The sequence below is a fragment of the Crassostrea angulata genome, chromosome 4 (genome assembly GCF_025612915.1).
Source record: "Crassostrea angulata isolate pt1a10 chromosome 4, ASM2561291v2, whole genome shotgun sequence".
Lineage (NCBI taxonomy): Eukaryota > Metazoa > Mollusca > Bivalvia > Ostreida > Ostreidae > Magallana > Magallana angulata.
Window position 1 is genome coordinate 34,841,857 of NC_069114.1, and position 21,638 is coordinate 34,863,494.

At 33.6% G+C, this 21,638-nt stretch overlaps 1 protein-coding gene and 1 long non-coding RNA gene across 3 annotated transcripts in view; one reads left to right on the plus strand and one right to left on the minus strand.

Annotated features, from left to right (window-relative positions):
- Positions 1-21,638, plus strand: part of LOC128180414 (uncharacterized) — a 68,953-nt gene that overhangs the window by 13,207 nt on the left and 34,108 nt on the right. For both annotated transcript variants that reach the window (XM_052848522.1, XM_052848523.1), the window contains exons 4-8: positions 1,264-1,336; positions 15,361-15,473; positions 20,118-20,177; positions 20,778-21,122; positions 21,492-21,533. In XM_052848522.1, coding sequence (XP_052704482.1) covers positions 1,264-1,336; positions 15,361-15,473; positions 20,118-20,177; positions 20,778-21,122; positions 21,492-21,533 — 633 coding nt within the window. The remainder of the gene's footprint in view (positions 1-1,263; positions 1,337-15,360; positions 15,474-20,117; positions 20,178-20,777; positions 21,123-21,491; positions 21,534-21,638) is intronic.
- On the minus strand, positions 8,957-12,472 carry LOC128180419 (uncharacterized). Its single transcript, XR_008243219.1, has 5 exons — positions 12,380-12,472; positions 11,877-11,971; positions 11,142-11,282; positions 9,356-9,442; positions 8,957-9,058 (listed from the first exon to the last, which is right to left on the minus strand). It is a non-coding gene; the product is annotated as an uncharacterized LOC128180419 (long non-coding RNA).

Below are 21,638 nucleotides of genomic sequence, written 5' to 3' on the forward strand. Positions count from 1 at the left end.
AGTCATATGTAAATGAGAAAAACTAAATGCATGGTAATAATGTCCATGAAGTCCTCTACCTAAATTGTGAAATTCATGACCCCTGGTTCAAGGTTTCATGCCCCTGTGTAAGGCCAATATGACCACATTGTGATAATATTTTCATTGTACTTTCACAGCCATATGATATGATCCCCTTTCCATTGGGTATGTAAAGTCAGAGGGGGTTCAAAATTTGCAGCCATGATATTTTGAACCCCCTTTTTATTAGAAATAACAAATCAGAAGGTACATAGTTCAATATTTTGCAGCAATAATATTTTGAACCCTGTGTTCAATATTTTATAGGGGGTCCAACATTTTGCAGGAAAATATTGAACTGAAGTTCAGAATATCACATTTTATTTGAACTCGGGTTCAATATTTCACGGTATCAAAATATTGACCAGGTGTAGGATTGGGCCACATGGAGGATGGGTGTGTGTGTTGGGGGGGGGGGGGGGGGAGTTATTGATCCCAAAGGTAAAGGTGGGGCCACAGTGTGGGTTAATTTTTTTACATAGAAATAAACCAAAATAAAATCAAAATGAAATCATTGAAATCTTTCTCCCTAAATCCATTAGGCTAGAAAAGTTGAAATTTTTAGTCTTATATAGTGTCCATTCATTATGTGTAGCATGGTCAAGTTATGAGGGAGCACAGGGTATGTTAGCTTGCTCGCTTTACCTTTCCTCAGTACCTGTAAATATGTTAAGAATTAGGGTTTTTAAATGGTTAAATAAAATGACTCAAAATATTTGATTATATAAGGGTTTCAAATCTCAAATCCCACTAAATAAATTTACGATGAATTTTTTCTTCAGCACAGCTAGGTTAAAATATATATAAAACAACACTCATCTATCGGTAATAGAGTTTGAGTTGGTTTATATGTGGAGTAATTTTTAAAAATTCTAAATTTTATACAGCAGACCATACAGTACTGTTTTGAACAGATAATCATCCATGCTAGATCTCTATTTTCAAATCTAATCAGTTCAACAATTCATGTACATGTATGTGACTGATGAAAGTGCATGCCATGAGTTTGTAAGTGCTCGAACACACCCACATTCTAGTGTCCTCCTGTCTATACTTGGTCCAAACTTTCAATCATGGTTAAGGTTAAGGTAGTATGTGTCTCTGGTTTGAAGAACAAGTGTTACTGATCTTAGTCGAGGTAAATTTGTAGTTGGGTCAAGTGTTTTCCACTTTTGTTTACCAAATTTTGATATTCTCTTTCAGTGCAATGCTGCTTTAATGGAACAAATGGCGATTCCAGAGAAATTCTGATTGACAACAATTCAGACAAAAACAGGTATTAATGACCCCATTAATAATGACACTTTTGGCTGTGCCTTAATTAAATTCCATGTATCGTATTTTACAAACGATTTGACATTATTTTTATGCCCCCACCAAAGTGTTAATTATCCTGTTTAGTCATTCCATCATCATTGAAACTTTCCAATCATTATTTCAACAACCGTTGCAGACATTCAAATTATCAAATTTGATAAATGGATGTGTCTTATAAATATACAGGTTAAGATTGAATTTGGTTCTGGTTTGATGATTTATGACAGAGATCTGCCTCTTGAACTTTGAAAAATTGACAAGTGGTTCATTAATGATATACTGGTATAACCTTTTAAAGCAATAGAGAAGTCAAATTTATGTAAAAAAATACCAATCATTCCAAGATTCGTACCTGATCGAAAAGGTCAGCCATGGTCAGTATTGGGCCAACCTGTGCAACTTGACTAAACTAGATATGATTAGAAGTAAGGAAATTTAAAACACTGTTCTGAAATTTCAAAGGTAATCATGTTTTTTCCAAAAAATTTATAAATATGCTTCTTTGAAACAAAAATGGGAAATGGCAGTTTTCAAAGAAATTTCTGACTCTTAATGTTTACTTCAAATTAATTTTGTTTTAAGGAGTCGATTTTTAATTACAAGGAGGATTCCATTTATAAAAAAGCATGAAATTTGCCCATTTCTCTGTGTTACCATTTTAAAATTCATTTCATGATCTTATAAAAGTTGGAATGGGGTTGCCAGATTTTATTCCACATTGCATAATGTATAATATTGCATGTGTAAAAGATTTATATTAAATTATGTCACTATAATTTTTTTATTTGGTATGCAACAACTTTAGGAAAAAATTTAGCACAGGAACATCAACACTTTTTTGGAAAATTTGATAAAATCAATACTTTTTGTACTATATAAGCATAATAGAAAAAATTAATAAATATAATGATCTACTAATAACATACTGTTCACCAACTTTTATTCACCTCATATGACTTGATTTCACGATTTACTGGAGTTAAACTGGTTCACACCAGCTAATTTTTGCGAGCAAGCCTTTTTACTACACCTGTGCTGGTATTTTAGCCAATATGGCAGAAAACATTGACTGGTTTGCTGCGAGAAATATTCACAACAATATTAGGCATGGTGAACCTCATGAAAATATCTTGTGAATAAAAGTTGGTTTACAGTATAGGTTGAATATTAGATAAATGTTTGCTTGATTTGAACAATCATATTTTATGTTGTAAATAAATAGAATGAAAATTTAAAAGCTAAGCACATAATCCTTTTGTCAATTTTTAGGTCACCTGAGTCACCCAGGTGATCTATTGCATTAGTTCATTATCGAGTTACCGTCTTCCGGCAAGATTCTAACATTTAGTTCGCACAAAAGTCACGTGATTTTTATTAAAATGCGGGGCACATCACTTCCGGTAAAATTGTTTACATTAGAAACGACATCGTCTGCTACGACATGCCGCGGTATTTCTGTGTCGCCGAAGGCTGTTCTTCCGATTCAAGGAAAAAGGGGAGGTATGGGTTTATGGCAGACGTAGAATTCTTCCTTTTTCCCTCGTCAAAGCATCCCAAAGTACGCAGGAAGTGGCTGGAGTTGCTAAGACGCCGTGACTTCGAGCCTTCTTGACATGACAGGATATGCTCCATGCACTTTGTTGACGGTCAACCAACACAGGACCACCCATACCCCGAGCTTTTCCGCTACAATAACTTTAAGTGCTCGTTGGGAAATCGAGGTACATCTTCCATTGAAAAGAGGTCCCTTCAACAAGCCGCAAATAATAACAACAAAGTTACGTCTGATCAGGAGAATGAGCATCGACCTACTCAGGCTACTGCAACGGATATTCTTTTAGTGGTATGTACTCTATTCGAATCACAGTATATCTTCTTTTTGAACAATGATTTATAATTGATTCTAAATAAATGACAAACAAATCCATACGTTTTCATTCTAAATTTGTATATAGGGCATACAAAAAAGAATGTACGTCGCACTATAATTATGTATTTGTAGGATGAAGATGATGCATATAGAGAACAGCTCTTTCCATTCCCTGTCAATAAGGAAATCACTGTGCAATCCATACCAGCAGTAGAACCAACAGCAAGTATGTTGATTTGTTTTAATAAATGTGAACCAAACGTATTGAAGGAAAAGAGGAATGAGTATACAAATACAATGGACCGGGAATCAAACCAGGGACCCCTGCAACTCCAATCAGGAGCTCTACCACTGAGCTACCCAGGGCGATATCCACGGTCCATATATATAACCCCAAATACTAAACTAATGCATGTAATGCCAAAAAAAACCCAACAACTTAATCATATTAAAAAATAGTAATAATGCAAAAATAATGCTAGTAAATAATAATTACATATTGTATATATTTTCTTTTCAAATTTTAGCTCCCAGTGATCATGATTATTGTTCATATGGGAGTGAAAAGGCCCATCCCCAGACTTGTAATGCAGAATGCAAGACGAACTTGACACTACAGGACATGGAAAAGTCTGAAGCTGAACTGCTGCAACTGAGGGAGACCTTTAGGGACAAGGATGATCTGAAGCGATACTTGCTTGTGGATAAGATGACAGACAGTGATGGTTCTGTCAAGAGTTACTTCGGATTGCCATCGGTCGTTACTCTATTTGGAATCTTTGGTATGAATAATGCTAAATACACAATATAAGTACATGTAATAAAATAAAATTTTGACTATATCAATATTTACAAACCAATAATGATGTGTATGAGAAATAGTGCCTCAAATTATAATAACAATATTTTATTGACAAATTGGTGCTACAGGCTTAAGTATGATTAATATTTTTAACTTAGTTTTTTATTACTTTTGCAGCCATCCTTGACAATCTTACACCAACGCTGGCATACTGGAAAGGTGGGTCAGGAGTATACAATGCAACACCAGAGAATTCTTCCAAGAAGACTGGACCAAACACGAAGCTGACACGTTTTCAAGAATTCCTTATAACACTGTTAAGACTTAGATTAGCTTTACCAACTTTTGTCATAGCAGATATTTTTGGGATTTCATGCACTAGAGTGTCACAAATTTTTGTTACCTGGATTAATTATATGAATGTTGTGTTTTCACCTCTTTTGAAAAGACCATCTGCTAAATGTATGAAAAAGTTTTCGCCAAAATGTTTAAATCAGTTTTTCCCAAAACAACTTGCATAATTGATTGTACAGAATTTTTTATTGAACGGCCTTCCACCCCAACAGCACAGTCTAGAACATACAGTTCTTATAAGCAGAAAAATACCTTTAAAGCTTTAGTTGCTGTTACTTCTTCGGGAGCTTTCATGTTCATTTCAAATCTTTGGGGTGGAAATGTATCAGACAGGTACATAACTGAACACTGTGGATTTTTAGATATTGTAAAACCTGGTGATGAAGTGATGGCAGATAGGGGCTTTTTGATAAGAGATTTACTGTTAGAAAGAAGGGCTACATTGAATATACCACCATTTACCAAAAAGTGTTCATGGGGGAAAGGTAAACATCTCACTGCACATGATGTTTTGAAAACAAAAAAAATTGCAAAGCTTCGTATCCATGTGGAACGAGCAATAGGTAGATTAAAGAACTACAAAATTTTATCTCACACTATTCCACTGAAAATAAAACCTCTGTTTAACCAAATTGTAAAAGTGTGTGCCTTTTTAAGCAACTGTCAGGAACCTTTAGTGAAATGAAAAGTGAGAAAATGATTGTATCAGTTGAAACTATTGCTCAATGTGTGATTTTTAAAGCAATTATCAGGAACTTTTAGTGACATAACATGTAACAAGATACCGATAGCTCATTGTATACCTGATGAGTGCAAGTTGTATGCATCTTAAATGAAAATTTACTCATGTTACAGAATGTTACACATTGTTTTTATTTTTTCTAACGAAATCTCATTGGCCAGAAATTGATTGTATAGACAAATGCAAACAGCCAAACACCATAAAAATTTGCTTAAAATAACAATAAATATAACATATTTGCAATAAACATGACTTTAGTGTTTTTATGCAAATTGGTACATAAAACATTATGAATTGAACTTTATGAGAGTTGATCAAATGATTGACTACAATCAGGAAGTTACATTTAATGCAACAGTGAGTTTACAACGTATTTATCAAAAAATTTGTTGCATTTCTGAACAATGTCAAAAAACAAATCACCATCAAAATTTATTCTGTCAATAATAATTCCTCTTCTTGTAAAGAAAACAAAATCACACCATAAAGATTTGCAAATTCCCATTTGCCCCTGAATTTGAACATACCATGGTGAAGTATGCTTTAACCAAACATCATTGTTTTCATCAATGTAAAGATGGTAATGATCATCTTTACAGGCCTCTAAGGGTTCGACATTTTGATATGTAAAACTACATTTAACCTCAAGGAGCCCCACTCCACAACATTTGCAAGAAACTCTTCCATCTGGTGAAGCTCCCATAAAAGGATATTGTTCGCTAACAAACAAACCACATTGATCTACTTTTAAATTCTTGTGTGTTTTTTGTGTTTTTCAAAGTACTGTTGTCTGGCTACAGGTTCATACTTTTTACCAAATGCAAGGGAAGGTACAAGAGAATGAGAACTATCTACAGAAGAGCTAAGTATTTTCTTCAAGATATAATTTTCAGGATTGTCGGTAAATTTAAAATGCATGACAGAAGGAAAAAGTGATGCTGTAATCCTGCCATATCTATGTTCGAACCAGGCAGTGTTGTCGGACTGACCTCTAGTAATCTTTTCTATTTCTAGTACAACATCTGATGTGTAAATCATTTTTAAATGTTCTAAATGAAGATGATAAACCATACCAGATTCATACCAGATGAATGGCTGGTTACATTAAAATGTATTAAAATGGTTACCGCCAAGTTGCCAGCACTGGGGTAGATGATAGGTGATGTATGAATGTGAAGTCAACGATTAAAGTACAAAAATGACCCATTTAAATTAAGAGCCTCTTAAGTACTTCTCTCAGTTGCAACACAAAAATGAGAGAAAAAATGTCTGAAAATGCTATTAATGAAAGGAAAATAAATGCACAATCTATAACTCTTACATGATTATCATAATATCATGCACAAAATACAGATAAACAAAACTTGCTTATACAACACAAGAACAACCACCACCAAATATCTGTCCGTTAGTTCTCAAGAGTACCCAAGTGACATATGGGGCCTCAGTCTGCCTTGTTTCTGGTACACAGCATGCCTTCACATAAAAGTATGGTGAAGAATCTGATACCTCCGCAATAGTTACATCACTGATGTGGTTGTCTCTGTGTAACTTGTAACCATTATCCTTTCTGTAGGATGTTAATCGTGAAGCTTCCCAACCGCAATCATTCAAGAGATACACCATGACGTCACATGACTCAACTGATGGTAATGTTGCCAAATTTACTGACCACTTTGTAACATCTCCTATTGGCAAAATATCCTTCTCAGTACTTCCACTTTGCAACTCATCTAGGAATTTAAAGATAATCAAAATCCTGTCTAATGATAATGTTTGTGATAGCTTAGGTTTATTATGGCTCTTAAGAGAGGATTTATAAATAAGAAATAAACACTGAATTCAAAAACATACTAGTACTGTTTCAAATTCAAATTTCATTCACGTAACGCACAGGGGCTCGTCACAAAGTTTTTCAATCTTTAATATCTACCACCTCTATTCAATAAAATATATTGTATTTTATTGTATAGAGATGGTAGTTATAAAAGGTTGAAAAACTTTGTGACGAGCCCCTGTGTGTATTATTGTATTTTATTGTATAGAGGTGGTAGATATAAAAGGTTGAAAAACTTTGTGACGAGCCCCTGTGTGTATTATTGTATTTTATTGTATAGAGGTGGTAGATATAAATGGTTGAAAAACTTTGTGATGGGCCCTTGTGTGTATTATTGTATTTTATTGTATAGAGGTGGTAGATATAAATGGTTGAAAAACTTTGTGATGGGCCCTTGTGCGTAACGTGCATAAATTGGCTAGATATTGAACTTTTATTCATCAATAAATATGATGTAATGAAGTTCATTATAGACCTAACCATTTTACATTTGAAAGGTTTAACCGTAAGGTTTATGTATTGTATTTAGTGTGACGATTTCAACATGTTCAAAGTGACTGCATTTTTTAAATTCCTATACATTACCTAATTCATCGTTTAAAACTTTTAATTTTAATTCCTCAGCAAGTTTGCACAGCCTTAAAAGGTGATCTCTTCTGTAAAAGTGACATGTAACTCCGCGATTCTGTAAAAAACGCTTTAATTGTGGCACTTTGAAACTTTCGAAAGTCATTCTGGCGAAACCGGATGTTGATATGCCCGCATCGAGTACAAACTAAATGTTAGAATCTTGCCGGAAACTCGAAAATGGACTATTGGCCTTCATCAGTTGTCGTGTCATCCATCTTCCATCCTACATTAACAATTTCACATTTTTAACTTCTTCTTGAAAACTACCATACCAATTATTACCATTTTTTGTTCGAAGTGTAAGAGGAATCACAGGGGCATCGTATTCGCTCTACACTCTATGACATATATATAAATATAATACACAAGGGAAGAATCGAAAGTAGGACACGATTTGTAAACAATGTCAAAAAACAACTTACTTGACAAAAGTTACGCAAATCCTCCCACACAATGTTGCAAATGTTGTCAAAAAACACGTTCACACTCAAATATATCTAATAAACTCGGTAAAAAGCGTTTTTATCCCATTAAAACAGCTGTCTGCCTCTTCGCCCAAGAAAAGATAACTCTGTACTTTCGCCATCCGAAAACTCTCGGGACTCTCTATATGTTCAGTAATGATACATAGTAAAATTCCTCGAAACATCAATAACAAAACAAATAAATTTTATACATCTGCAGATCTGAACTTGCAGAACGGGTAGGGGTGAATTTTGAATGATGGACAATCTTATTTTAAATAAATAAGTACTGTAGAATTCAGTTTAAAATGTCAAAATGTATGTATATTTTTGTAAATAATGCATATCTGCTGTCACAATTTATATTTATGGTGTATATATTTGTGGTCTTAAAGATACATGTAATGATAGGAAATTAGAGAACAATGAATATTGTTCGACCTGCTACTGCAATTACTTAATTTATACCGACCACTACACAGCAAAATGTGCCACATACGTTTCACATACGTTAAACATGTGTGATACGTATGTGACCTCACGTACGTTTAACGTGATTTAAGTACCACGTGTGTTTAACGTACGTTAATGAACATATGTGAAACGTATGTTACACGTGTGTTATACATACGTGATACATTCCATACGTTTTACGTATGTGGATCCAACGTACGTTTTTTACATGAATTACATACGTTATGATACGTAACACATGTTAATTGCTTAAAATTGAATTACTTGAATATTTTTAATTTTTCAGTTCATTCTTGATATACTTCATCTTGCTGCTTGAATCACTTCAATTGATTACTCAGTTACTTCAGTGGATCTTTGGAAACATTCATTTTGCATTTCCAGCTTCTTGTTAATCTAAAGCTAGAGTTACAGAAAAAAGACAGTTTGAGATTAAAAATGAATTTAATTCCTTGAATGATTACATTTAGATTTATATTGTTGTCATTCTTCTGTGCTTTAATAGTTTCTGGAAAAAAAACAAAGAATTTTACATTAAATTTCATTTTATGATAAAGTAAAATTTGCATATGCCTCGGTTGCTTTTTTATTCAACAATATTGTTAAAGAATAACAGGATCCATTTAGATTTTTTTGCAAATACAACATGAAGAAAGTTTACAATTGTTAATAATTTTTTCTTTTATTTGCAAGCTCTCAGAGAGAGAGAGAGAGAGAGAGAGAGAGAGAGAGAGAGAGAGAGAGAGAGGGGGGGGGCAAAATAGAAGGTCAATCACAAGTATTAATTTGACAAAATAATTTTTACCTCTAGTATATTCATCCTGATTTTTGTCCACCTCCAACTTCTTCCTTTTTCATGTTTTCCCATGACAATGCTTGTTTGAACTTCTTTCTAAAATATTAATACAAACTTAAGTACATACAATCATTAGAGTTTTTAAATACACGATAAAAAATATAATTTATACATGTAAGCGGAAAACAACGTAGACAGGTAAATATTTTTTTATGCAAATAAGCTTGAATCATTTGGGTGAACTGATATTCTAAAGACACTTACACATAGTTTCACATAGTCCCCAGAAAAGTGTGTGTGTGCATGCATTGGGGGGGAGGCAACTCCTTGATAATTCACTTTTTATAGCGAGCGCAGCTCGCCGGCGCGCAGCGCCGGTGCGAAGCGAGCTCTACCGGCAAGGCGTGTGTGAATAGAAAATTCGGACTAGTTGCACATTCATTCAACGGATTTTTTTGGCGTCAGTAAATCGGACCAGTAATGCCTTGTTTTAATCGTCCCAGTAATTCCCTGTAAATATGGTTTCCCATTTCACACTCTCAGAGTCTCACGAGAACAAGATAAAAGACTATGTACATCATGCATTGTAAATAAAATAATTCCATTACATAAGACTAACAGAGTTGTCGTTCCTCCGAGTGACGTCACAATGGATTTCTTGCACATTGATCCCACAGAATTTTTCGGAGTCAGTAAATTTCCACCCACAATGCTATTTATCAATGTCGGACGATCTCACTAGACTTGATTCCTTCTCGCGATAATCAAAGTAAAACTTTTGAGAAACAGATAAATTATGTAATTTCATGAATATCATGCTTTTTAAGTAAACAAAACAGTATATTTCACTTAGTTTTTTTTCCAGGGTTTTTCAAAAGAGACAGATGACACTTGACCGACGTCAACTTTGACGTCACAATAAGGGGAAATTACTCTAAGTAGTTATTGTAAATCTGCTGGAATATAAATTCCAAAATCTTCTCATAATCTTGCAAAGCTAAAGAATGGGGATATCTTTTTTTCCCTTTTTTTAATAGGAAACAGTTGTAACTTGCTATCATTTGGATGAATGCTCACATTTATTTTATTCACTATATATTTACAGTAATTGATTTCCAGGAACGTTTTTTAAAAGGGGGCGCGGCAGCATCATTAAAAAAATATTTACAAGTAAAATGAAATTCTAATCTGGGTGAGGAATGGTGAGTGCGTAGTATGCATTTAGCTCTTTAACTGCTCAATGGTATCTTTATTTTCACATTTATTACATCCTCCCGGGTGGGGGGGGGGGGGGTCCAAAACCGATTTTCTTATATGATCAGCAATTATTTTTTTAAATACGTAAATTATTTTTTTTTTAAACGAGGGGGGGGGGGGGCTCTATGATAAGTCAATTTTTTATATGTAAGTTTAAGAAAAATGTCTGCTGCAAGAAAAGAGGAAATAAACTGCAATAAACATTATGTTAAAATCGTTATTATTCAACAACATTGTAAAAACTGAGATAAATTCTATTTAAATAAATAAACAATCTTATAAATTATGAAAATTTACAAGAAAAAATAGGCATGTTTATATTTTATTTTGCATTCAAATTCATTTACGTTACGTTGATACTTTTATTTTTATTGATTTCTCATAATTCATTATTTGATCAAATGCTGCGCTCGCCCCAACGGTCGCACCGTAAAACATATTATGAAAATTTAAGAAAAATCTTTGCTGCAACAAAAAAAAATAAATAAGGGGGTAACTGGATACATGCCTGTATTAATCCTTATCTAAATTGAATTACCTTAATCTGTCACTAAATTAGCAACCACATTGCAACTGTCTTTGAACTCCGCGAAGAACTTTTGGATCCTGGATCATTCATTACAAAATCTTCAGGCTACATCAAAACAGATCTTTGAAACTTCTGTATTATATCCATTTGCTACAAAATATAATACATGCATTAGATAATTAGATATATCAAAATTTTACACTTACTAAGAAATACAAATGTACATGTAGGTGCCATGCAACAGATTATCATTAATGATCCTGAACACCCAGTGACTTCTACTTTTAATGAACTATGTCATAGACCAATCCACACTTTACAAAAGTTATGTCCCTTGGCCGTCATCTTTGGGGAAAAACCCATATATTTCTCACAGTAGCCTTTGTAGTTTGGAGGGTTGTAACTTTGTCATTTGACATTAGAAATCTGTTTCCGCTGTGAATTTTATTGCCCCAAGTTGGGGCAACCCACACATCGAAGGACTAAATTAAATTCCAAGAGATTTCTTCACAGGACGCCCAAATATTTGGTTGCATAAAGAAGGGAAAAGTTGTTTTTCCCCTCTTGACCTTTGGGTTGACCTCGCAAAGGGGAACAACTTTTGCAAAGTGTGGATTGGACTAAAGAAATCCATACCTTTGAGTTATTCATTAGGTTGGATTTGTATGGAAAAAAATTTCCCAGCAGTGTTGATGACCCTTAAAAAATGTTTAAATTGTGAAATGCAATGGTATGTGTACTTACATTATGATTTTATCAATTCAAAGAGACATCTGTCATTGACTGTGTTAGCTAGTTGGTGTCCTCTTCCAGGGATATGTCAAGCAGCCAATGCATGCCTATAAAATAATTTCAATTACCATGCAATAAGAATACAACTTAATAGAGGCAATTCAATAATCATTTCACTTAGTTGCAATGGAAGACCTACTCGTTACTTTGCATAGGCTTTGCTCTAGTTTTCTCTACTTTCAAATATTTCAGTTTTCAAATGCGTCTTATCCAAGATCGACATATATTTTATGGGTTTTAATAAGTATTGGTTCTTCTATATTAACTAAACCAAATAGCTGCTTAGTTGTAGCTCTCTGGGGAAACATCATTTTTATCGTCATTAATTCAACCCGAATTTTCCCGGAGAACACAGTTACAGCTCCGTGCTACATGTTTACTCTTTTGACATCGGTAATTGTACGATATAATTTTCAAATGCAAGTAAATAAAAACGAATGCTTGACAATTATTACCTCTGCTAAATCCATCCTGCAGTTCGATCTTCTGCCTCCGTGACGTAAAAATGTGACATATATTTTGTCATCGACAAAACTAAAACCGATTTCGTATTATTTTTATAATTCCGGATTCGTTATCGAATTAATTTTAAGAAGACACATGGCTTCTGTTAATGAAACAACTTTATTTATGCATAGTTTAAACCAATAAACACGCACAGTAGCAAGGCTTTTCTTCACACATGTTCACATGCATTCATTTCAGAGACATGAGTGATAAAGCAACATCAGACATGTAACGTTATATATTTACATTCTACTGTGTTTTCCCATTAAATTCTGTGATCTTCAAATGCCTCTAAATGCAACAAGTAGTCAAAGGTCAAATTGACGAGTTTTATTATGACGTCACAAACGTTGAACGCTGTAAACTGCAACGTCACAAGCGAAAATCAAAGTTCACGCTTGTGGCTGTTACTGTGGCTCTTCCAATAATATTAACTTACCCTTAGGATAAGATCGGAATTTTAAGGTATAATTCATATTTGCAGACAAGGCAAGAAGTTAAAAAATGTAAATATAAGCATTAAATCATGATTTTGTGAAGTATACACTCTCATAACTGCCGCGGTGTGTGCATACAAATTTTCATAACGCGCGTTACTCAATTTGTATGCACACACCGCGGCAGTTATGAGAGTGTATACTTCAAAAAATCATGATTCAATGCTATAATACATGCAGATCATGCGCGGATCCAGAAATTTTTTTTCGGGGGGGGGGGGGGGGGGGGGGGGTCCGAAGGATAATTGTGTTTGCCCGAGGTGGTGGGGGGGGGGGGGTCCGAGGCATATTTGCGATAATTTTACTGTGTAGATTTCATTAACTTTCATTTTCCGGGGGGGGGGGGATCCCTCCGACCCCCCCCCCCCCCCCATTAGATTCGAGCATGCAGATAATTTTAATGTAAAGTTATTCAAATGCATGCCTTCAGTTCACACATATGTAAAACATATGTATTATTAACGCACGTGTAACATGGTTTTTAGAACTCATGTTAACCATGTGTTTATTAACATATGTGTAACATGTGGTTGAGATCTACATATGTAAAACATGTGATTCACATATGTTTAACATGTGTAAAATTTAACGTATGTTAAACATATGTGATGTTGAACGTATGTTACCACACGTATGTTAACCATGCGTTTCTCAACATATGTTTAACATACGGTTTGACTTCACATGTGTGTAACGTATGTTTAACGTATGTTGTACGTGTGTTAAGTTCAAACATATGTGAAACGTATGTGGCACAATTAGCTGTGTAGAGAATGACCATTTGATTTAGAAGAAAAAAACTCGTATATAGTTTAAATTTAATTAAGGAATTTATTTTGTAATTTTAGAATGAAAATTAATGATGATGAAAAAGTGTTGAAACAGTATTTAATTTTAGATATTTTTTTCTTCTCTGAAATGTTAATAAAAAACTACGTTGGTGTTGACATATAATCTTTTAAATTAATTTTTTATTCAACAATTAAAATACTCATAATTCATATATTGTCTTTGCAACCCATTCCTTCAAAATTAATTGTCGTCGCCTAGAATTTCAGCATTGTTTTATTGTCAATATCAAATAACTAGTATATTTACATTTCTACATTAAATGATAGGAAATATATTTGTTTTTAAACAATTGTATATCAAATTACGCTAATTAAAGTACATGCCAAATATATCGGAACGAATGTTATTATGCTTACGGTAGTTACATATTTTATTATTAAAGACAAAAATTTCCCCAGTTTACCGCCGAAATTTTTATCATTACTGAACATATATATAGAGAGAGAAAGTACAGAGTTATCTTTTCTTGGGCGAAGAGATTGGGTAATTTCTGCAGCAGACTGCGGTTTTAATGTGATAAAAACGCTTTTTACCGAGTTTATTAGGAATATTTCAATGTGAACGTGTTTTTTGACAACATTTGCAACATTGTGTGGAAGGATTTGCACAACTTTTGTCAAGTAAGTTGTTTTTTGACATTGTTTACAAATTGTGTCCTACTTTCGATTCTTCCCTTGTGTATTTTTTATATATATGTCATAGAGTGTAGAGCGGATACGATGCCCCTGTGGAGGAATATAAATTGTAAAATTTATAATTAACATACCACCCTTAGGGCCTCATTGGCAGGGCTAAATAAGCAAAAATTGTCCATGAAGCCTTCAACTTTAATTGTGAGATTCATGGCCCAAGGGTCAGAGAGTCAGGCCTTTTTAGGATAGGACTTTATTTATTGAACTATATTGAAAATGTTTATGCACGGTTATGAAACCTTGTACCTAAATTGTAAAATTCATGGTCCCTAGGTCAGAGGTTTAGGCACAAAGGTGCAGCCAATGTGGCCATATAGTGAAAATGTATTCAATCTTAGAAAATCTTCTTTCCTATAATATATTTGAGATAAACTATAAATGCATGGTTCTGATATTCATGAAGCCTTGTAACTTAATTGTGAAATTAATGGCCCTTGTTTCAGGGGTTCAGGCCCTAAGGTGTGTCTAATAAGACCATATAGTGAAAATGTATTAAATCTTACAATATCTTTTTCTCTCTAACCACAATGGGGGAGATAAAATGAATGCATGAATCTGATGCTCAATATGCCCTCCACCAGTTTATGCATGTTGTGTGCATTATAAACAAAATTGAATGTTATAAAAGATAGGCTATTAAAGGCCTGCTGGTATCTTTTTATCAAAAGTTTACAATTTTTGGCGCATGGAGCTAGGATATAAATAATCCAAGATTCTTCTGACTCTGACCCCCCCCCCCCCTCCCCCCCCCCCATGAGCAAAATGAAGCTTTAAATGCAAAAATAGACCGTCTACTCAGTCTAAGGGCAGTGGTACTCGGATGACAGTCAAGGCTTGTAGGCCTCTTGTGTCTGTTTGAATTGATTTATTTGCATATATTTTTTACAGCAATGGACTTTTGGGATTATGGATAGCTTTAGGAATAGAAGGACTCGTGGGAATTGTGTTTTTGGCATGTGTGATTTATGGAATCAAGTGTCAAAACAAGCCTTTATGTGAAGGTAGAAATGAATTATCTATTTCTCTTCATTCTTAGAAGAATCTTGAATAATGCAAATTAAATCAATATATATATATACCCATACCAAAACATTCTCACAATTTGCTCATGAGCAGCTCACGTGAGGACTAACAAGATTTCTTCACATGAGTTGCTCATGTGAGTCTTATGTGCAATTTAACATGCAAATTAGGTAAAATGCTCACGTGAGAAAAATTCTGCACACGAGCATTTTTTGCTAACGTGAGGAATAGATCTGCTCACCAAGAGTTTTGCTCACATGAGGCTCATGAGGCTCATGAGGCTTATGAGACTCATGAGGCTCATGTGCAACAGTTGCTCACTTCAAAGACAATGGACAAAAATTGAAATTAAAATCATCAATATATATTTACATTTGTCAATTTAAAAATACAATTTCATACATTGTTTAACATTACATTTACATAAATCTTTAGAAAGTTTATCAGTAATAAATGCTGGCATGTTGAAACTTGTATTGCAGTTTGATCACACAAAGTGCACAGACGGACTTGGAAAAAAAAAATCACAGTTCACAGAAGGCAAAATTCAATTTAACCATACAAATTAGTTCATAAGTGCTGCACGAGCACGGGCTGCATTACAATCGGTCAAGGCATTCGTCTCCAACATTCCAAATGTCCTTTTTTTGACAGTCTCGTGTCTCGCATGCTCTCTGATTTCACACATAACCACACAAACAGCTGACTACCAGAACATCACAATAATATCCAAATTGACATAACCAGACTTCAGCATGTATACTTCTCCATTACTTAAATTACGTCTTTACTTTTGTTGTTGCATCATTCATAAAATCAGCGAGCTTTTCGTGGTTTTCTTCAGGTCTTTGCAACTCAGGGCAGGCCTATTGGGAAGATAAATAAATTTCATATCAGTGAAATTGTTAAAAGTTTTCATACTTCAAGCAATTCTTAAGAAAAACAAGTTATTATATAATACTGCAACTATGAATATTATCAGATTCTACACAAGAAGAACATGAACTCTTTTCTTCGTGTCATAAAAACGTTAAAGTGTTAATAATTAAAAAAAATGTAGTTAGAATTATTTGTTCAAAAATTATTGTCAAGTAAAATGTCAAAGAAAAAAAATAAATGACGGGTGTTTTACATTCAATACACCGGTATTTGCCAGGGGGTCAGTTGTAAATTGTTAAACCCCGTTTTAAAGGTAGATGCTAAGATCACAGTATTTCGTTTCATATTCATTCTAATTACAAACACGTTTAACTGCAATTCAAGTGATTCAAAGAATATATTTTAACAAGTTAATGCTCAACTTACTTGAAGTGCGCTCATACAGAAGATGCAGGGGGTGTCGACACTCGATTCATTCATTCACATTCTTCCTCTGTTCAGCCGTGGATTTTTCACACTAAAACACTCCATTGGCTAATACCCCATTGACAACGTAGTTTTTAACCTTATCAACCGGTAGTACCGTACAGAATCAGATAATTCCCTTTTGAATTCATTTCAACGCCATCTGTGATGGTACACAACATGGCGGAATTGAATAATGAAAATATTGGCGGCTGGCATTTAATCGAGCAATGAGCGCGCGCGTAGCTTAGACTGGTTCCCCCGTCACTTCTTCGTTTTGGGCGGGAGCGATAACCAGACTAGCTGGTAGTAAAAGTAGAAACAAACAGCTTACGAAAAATCACATCAAGCGGTTTTGTCAGATACTCATATTTAAATAGTAAGTTGAGTGATAATTGAATTTAGGGGGAAAAAATGAATATAACATTGCCCCCAAAAAAAAAACTTGACAAATTGGTGTTCACGGGAAAAAAATGGGGTGGGGGAGGGGGTGTCAAAATGTACTTGTTAACAGAATTTTGCAATTACTTACGTGAGGAAAAAGGACGTAATTTTTTTTTTTTCATTTTGATTTAACTTTGATACTGCATATACTGACTAAGTCCAATTTCCTAACCTCTTGCTCACGTGAGAAAGTTGAACTTAGATAAAAAATCTACCGTCAATGTATCTGTATAGCCTGTTGCTTACGTGAGCAATTCGAATAGAATTTTGCTCATGAGCAATCAGGTGAGCAAATTTTTGCACATGTGCATTTTGGTTAGTATTTTCCTCCCTAACAGAGACTAACAATCTGCACATGAGCAAAATGAATTCCTACCTAATTTGCATACATTTCTTACTAGATTCTCATGTGCTTCTCATGAGCTGCTCATGAGCATTTGTTAGAATGTTTAGTACGGGTGTATATATATATATATATATATATATATATATATATATATATATATATATATATATATATATATATATATATATATATATATATATATATATATATATATATATATATATATATATATATATATATATATATATATATATAGAAAACTTAAATGAATAAAAACACAAAGTCCGAGTAAAACATAAGCGCTTTCATTTTCATCTTCAGATGTTTTACAACTAACCAAGGTAACGCCGTTATTGTGACGTCATAATAACGTTAGCAAAGTCTCTGGTGTTGACGTCACAATTTTGGCGTATTTTTAAGCATAACACATATCAATGAAATAAAAACAATGTAATTTAACACAAACATTGAAATGGTACACGGATGTTATAATAAACTGTTCAATTTAGGTTTATATATTCTTATAAAATGTTTTTCTTTTTCTCGTCTTTCAGAAGTATTACACTCGCACATTTTATAAAAAGGGAAAACAGTAAAAGATTTCTTTCCACATACGTCCAGATGTTCACTGAGTTTTATTTTACGATATTCCGGTGAATTAATATGTTGTTTGTGTATCCGGATTCGTTCCCGTAATGCATTTCCTGTTTCACCAATATAAAGTTCTCCACAACCAGAACATGTGATAACATAAATTAAATTTCTGGTTTGGCATGACATGTTATTGTTGATAGTGAACTCTTTTCCACTAAAGTTAAATTTTTGTCCTGTTTTGATATATGGGCAGGTACCACACCGCGGATCTTGGCATTTGGTTACTTTGTAATCTTTTTTTTCTGTGAAATTTGACTTGGTGAGAATTCTTCTTAGATTCTTTGGTTGTCTTTTACTGTTAATAAACTTCTGTTTTTCAAATATTTTAGAAAAGGTTTCATCCGTCTTCAAGACTTCGTTAAGATGTTTGACTGTACGAGTAACGTTTGGATTTCTTGGGTTATATGTTGTTACTAATGGGATTATGCATTGAGTTTTGTTCCGTTGAATGGGATTAAGTAAATCTTTTCTATCTAATTTTTTACATTTCTCAATGGCGTCATCGATAATTTTTTCTGGATAATTTCGTTTCATCAGGAACTGCTTCAGTTGATGTAACCTCTGTATTTTTACAGTCTCACTGTTGACTATGGTACATATCTTTCTTGCTAAATTATAAGGTATAGCTCTTTTTGTATGCCGTGGATGACACGAGTTAAAATGTAAATACTGATGTGTATCAGTCGGTTTGTAAAATATATCGGTCATGATGACTTCGTCCTGTTTAGTCAGTAGAATATCCAAGTACTTTGCTAACGTTATTATGACGTCACAATAACGGCGTTACCTTGGTTAGTTGTAAAACATCTGAAGATGAAAATGAAAGCGCTTATGTTTTACTCGGACTTTGTGTTTTTATTCATTTAAGTTTTCTATATCTTATCCGACCACTGTGAATTTTTTCTGGATTTACCTATATATATATATATATATATATATAATTATATAATATATTAGGGATGTCAAATTGGTCAATTTTTAGTACTCGGTTACTCGGACGTTTTTCCGATCGAGTACCCGGGTACTCGGTAAAAGTGTAAATAAATATGAACAAGTACATTGATAACTGTAAAACCTTGGTCACTTTTGTAGAAATAAAACCACATGATCTAATGTCAAATTCCTCCTTATGTTTAAGACGATTGTGATTTAACATGTTTGTCGTCCCCCCCGTATAGGATATGTTTACTTCGCACATTTTTTGAATCTTCAGTTCTTTTAAAATATTTCCAGACCTTTGAAGTTGGTGACGGCATTTTAGGTCTGTTCAATTTCTCTACTGTGTGCTATCTAATTTATATAATAGACTACATAAACGATGTTCAGTGAAAACAAATCATTAAAGTAAGCCAAAAATAAGGGTAGAAGACAGCCAAAGGTGAGAAAAGCTAGGTAACAGGGGCTTGGTCACGATAATTACTATATGAACACTGCCACAGGCGATAACGGTCATTTAGCATATTTAGAGGCGTAGGAAATCCTAATTACTGTATGTACAAGTGCAATGGACATTTTAAGTTTTAAAACCGGTGTTTTAATGCATTATTAAACAAACTTAGAAATATTAAAAAATATACACTCGAGTAACCGAGTACCGATTTTAGTAATCGATACTCGGTCGTTCGATCGAGTACCTGGTTAACCGGGTACTCGTTGACATCCCTAATATATATATATATATATATGGGTTAAATCTTCTATTAAAAACCCCAAACAATCCTATATATTACCTAAAACTTTTATAGGGACCAAGTTCTATTCATTTCATATGTAGCCATTTTAGAAGCAGTACTTCTGGGCTTAAAATAAAAACTAAATATCAATTCCATTACAGCACTACAGATATGGAGGAATATTTCTTGCAAATCACCGATTTGTGCTTGCTTGTCTTCAGGTATGACTTCGCTTTTTTTCCTCTTTGTCCTCTGAATGACCCTGATTTCACTCAAAGCCTTTTAGTACTTACTTATGTAGATCCTCTTTGCAAAAAAAGGGGGTCATATAGTTTTGCACTAGAGGATTGATATAAGTCTGTACAGATGTCAGTAAACTAAGTGATGTCTGATCAATATCTTGAGAACTCTTAGCTTGACAGAGGACCGGCTCTTTGTTTGCTACATGGGTATTATTATCCCCAAGGAGAATAACCCCTTTTCATTTCATGTCATAGGGTCATATTGGTTAAGGGTAAATCAATTCTAGACATCATTTTGCTGAATATGTGTTATCCAATCACCAATTATAAGAACCCTTTGCTGGACGGACATCCATCTTGGTATACATGCGAATTACCCATAAAGAGTAGATGACATTTTTTTTTTATCTTGACCTTGAAAAGTCAAAGTCAAACTACTCCATACTTAGAATTATTCTATGCATATTTGTTTTAAGACATATCTTGCTTTTTGAATTATTTTGTATAAACCTATCTGTCAATAAATATACAATGAATGATTAAAACTTCATCTGAATAATGCAAAATATGACTTATCAGATTGCAGGCAAGACAAACATAAAAACGACTGTGAGTTGACTGATCCATCTACCCTCAATTCTATAGAACAAAAGGAGGAAATCAAACCAATGATAATAGAACAAAAGAAAGACGATTTAAATGCAGAAGAAGATGATTCTGAATCAGAGACGGCTGCAACCTTATCATTTGGAGGAGGCAATACTACCTCTCTAACCCCAGAAATAAACAAATCAAATTCTAGAACATCTGAAGTAGATGGCCATAAACCAGAGGCAATTGCTTCACAATTACCTTATGATGCCAACTCAAATTTTGGAAAATGTTCATTATTAACACTAGACTTAAATGAGAAATCATTGAGAGGTATGGTGTATGCATGTATTAAATTATTTTAAATATGTGATATTTAGTATTCTAAGTAGGTCACCTGATTTGACCTATTACGATAGGTATCCGTACGTAATCATCTTTCGTGCGTTTCTTTATTCCTGTTAATAACTCTAACCATATTCATATATTTGCATGTGTATCAGTTTGAATTTCAGAATCATTTATTAATTCTAGTCATTGTAGGAAGTCAATAAAAAATTGAAAAAATTCTGACTTTTTTAAGCAGAATCAAAGCATTTATCTTTTGATATAAATTGTTGTACATAATTGGTATTGTAGACAGTATTAAATGAATAAATTCAGTTTGTCTGTCGTAATGAAACCTTTTCAAACCTTTTACAGAAAATAAATCTCCAGTTCAAGAATCTGACCCCAGAGCAGAAGGTAATTATTTTATAACTTTTTCAAAGATTTGCTAATTAATAGACAAATTGATTTATGAAGATGAAGATTAATATCTGTAATTTCAATCAGAGTAGTAATTTATGT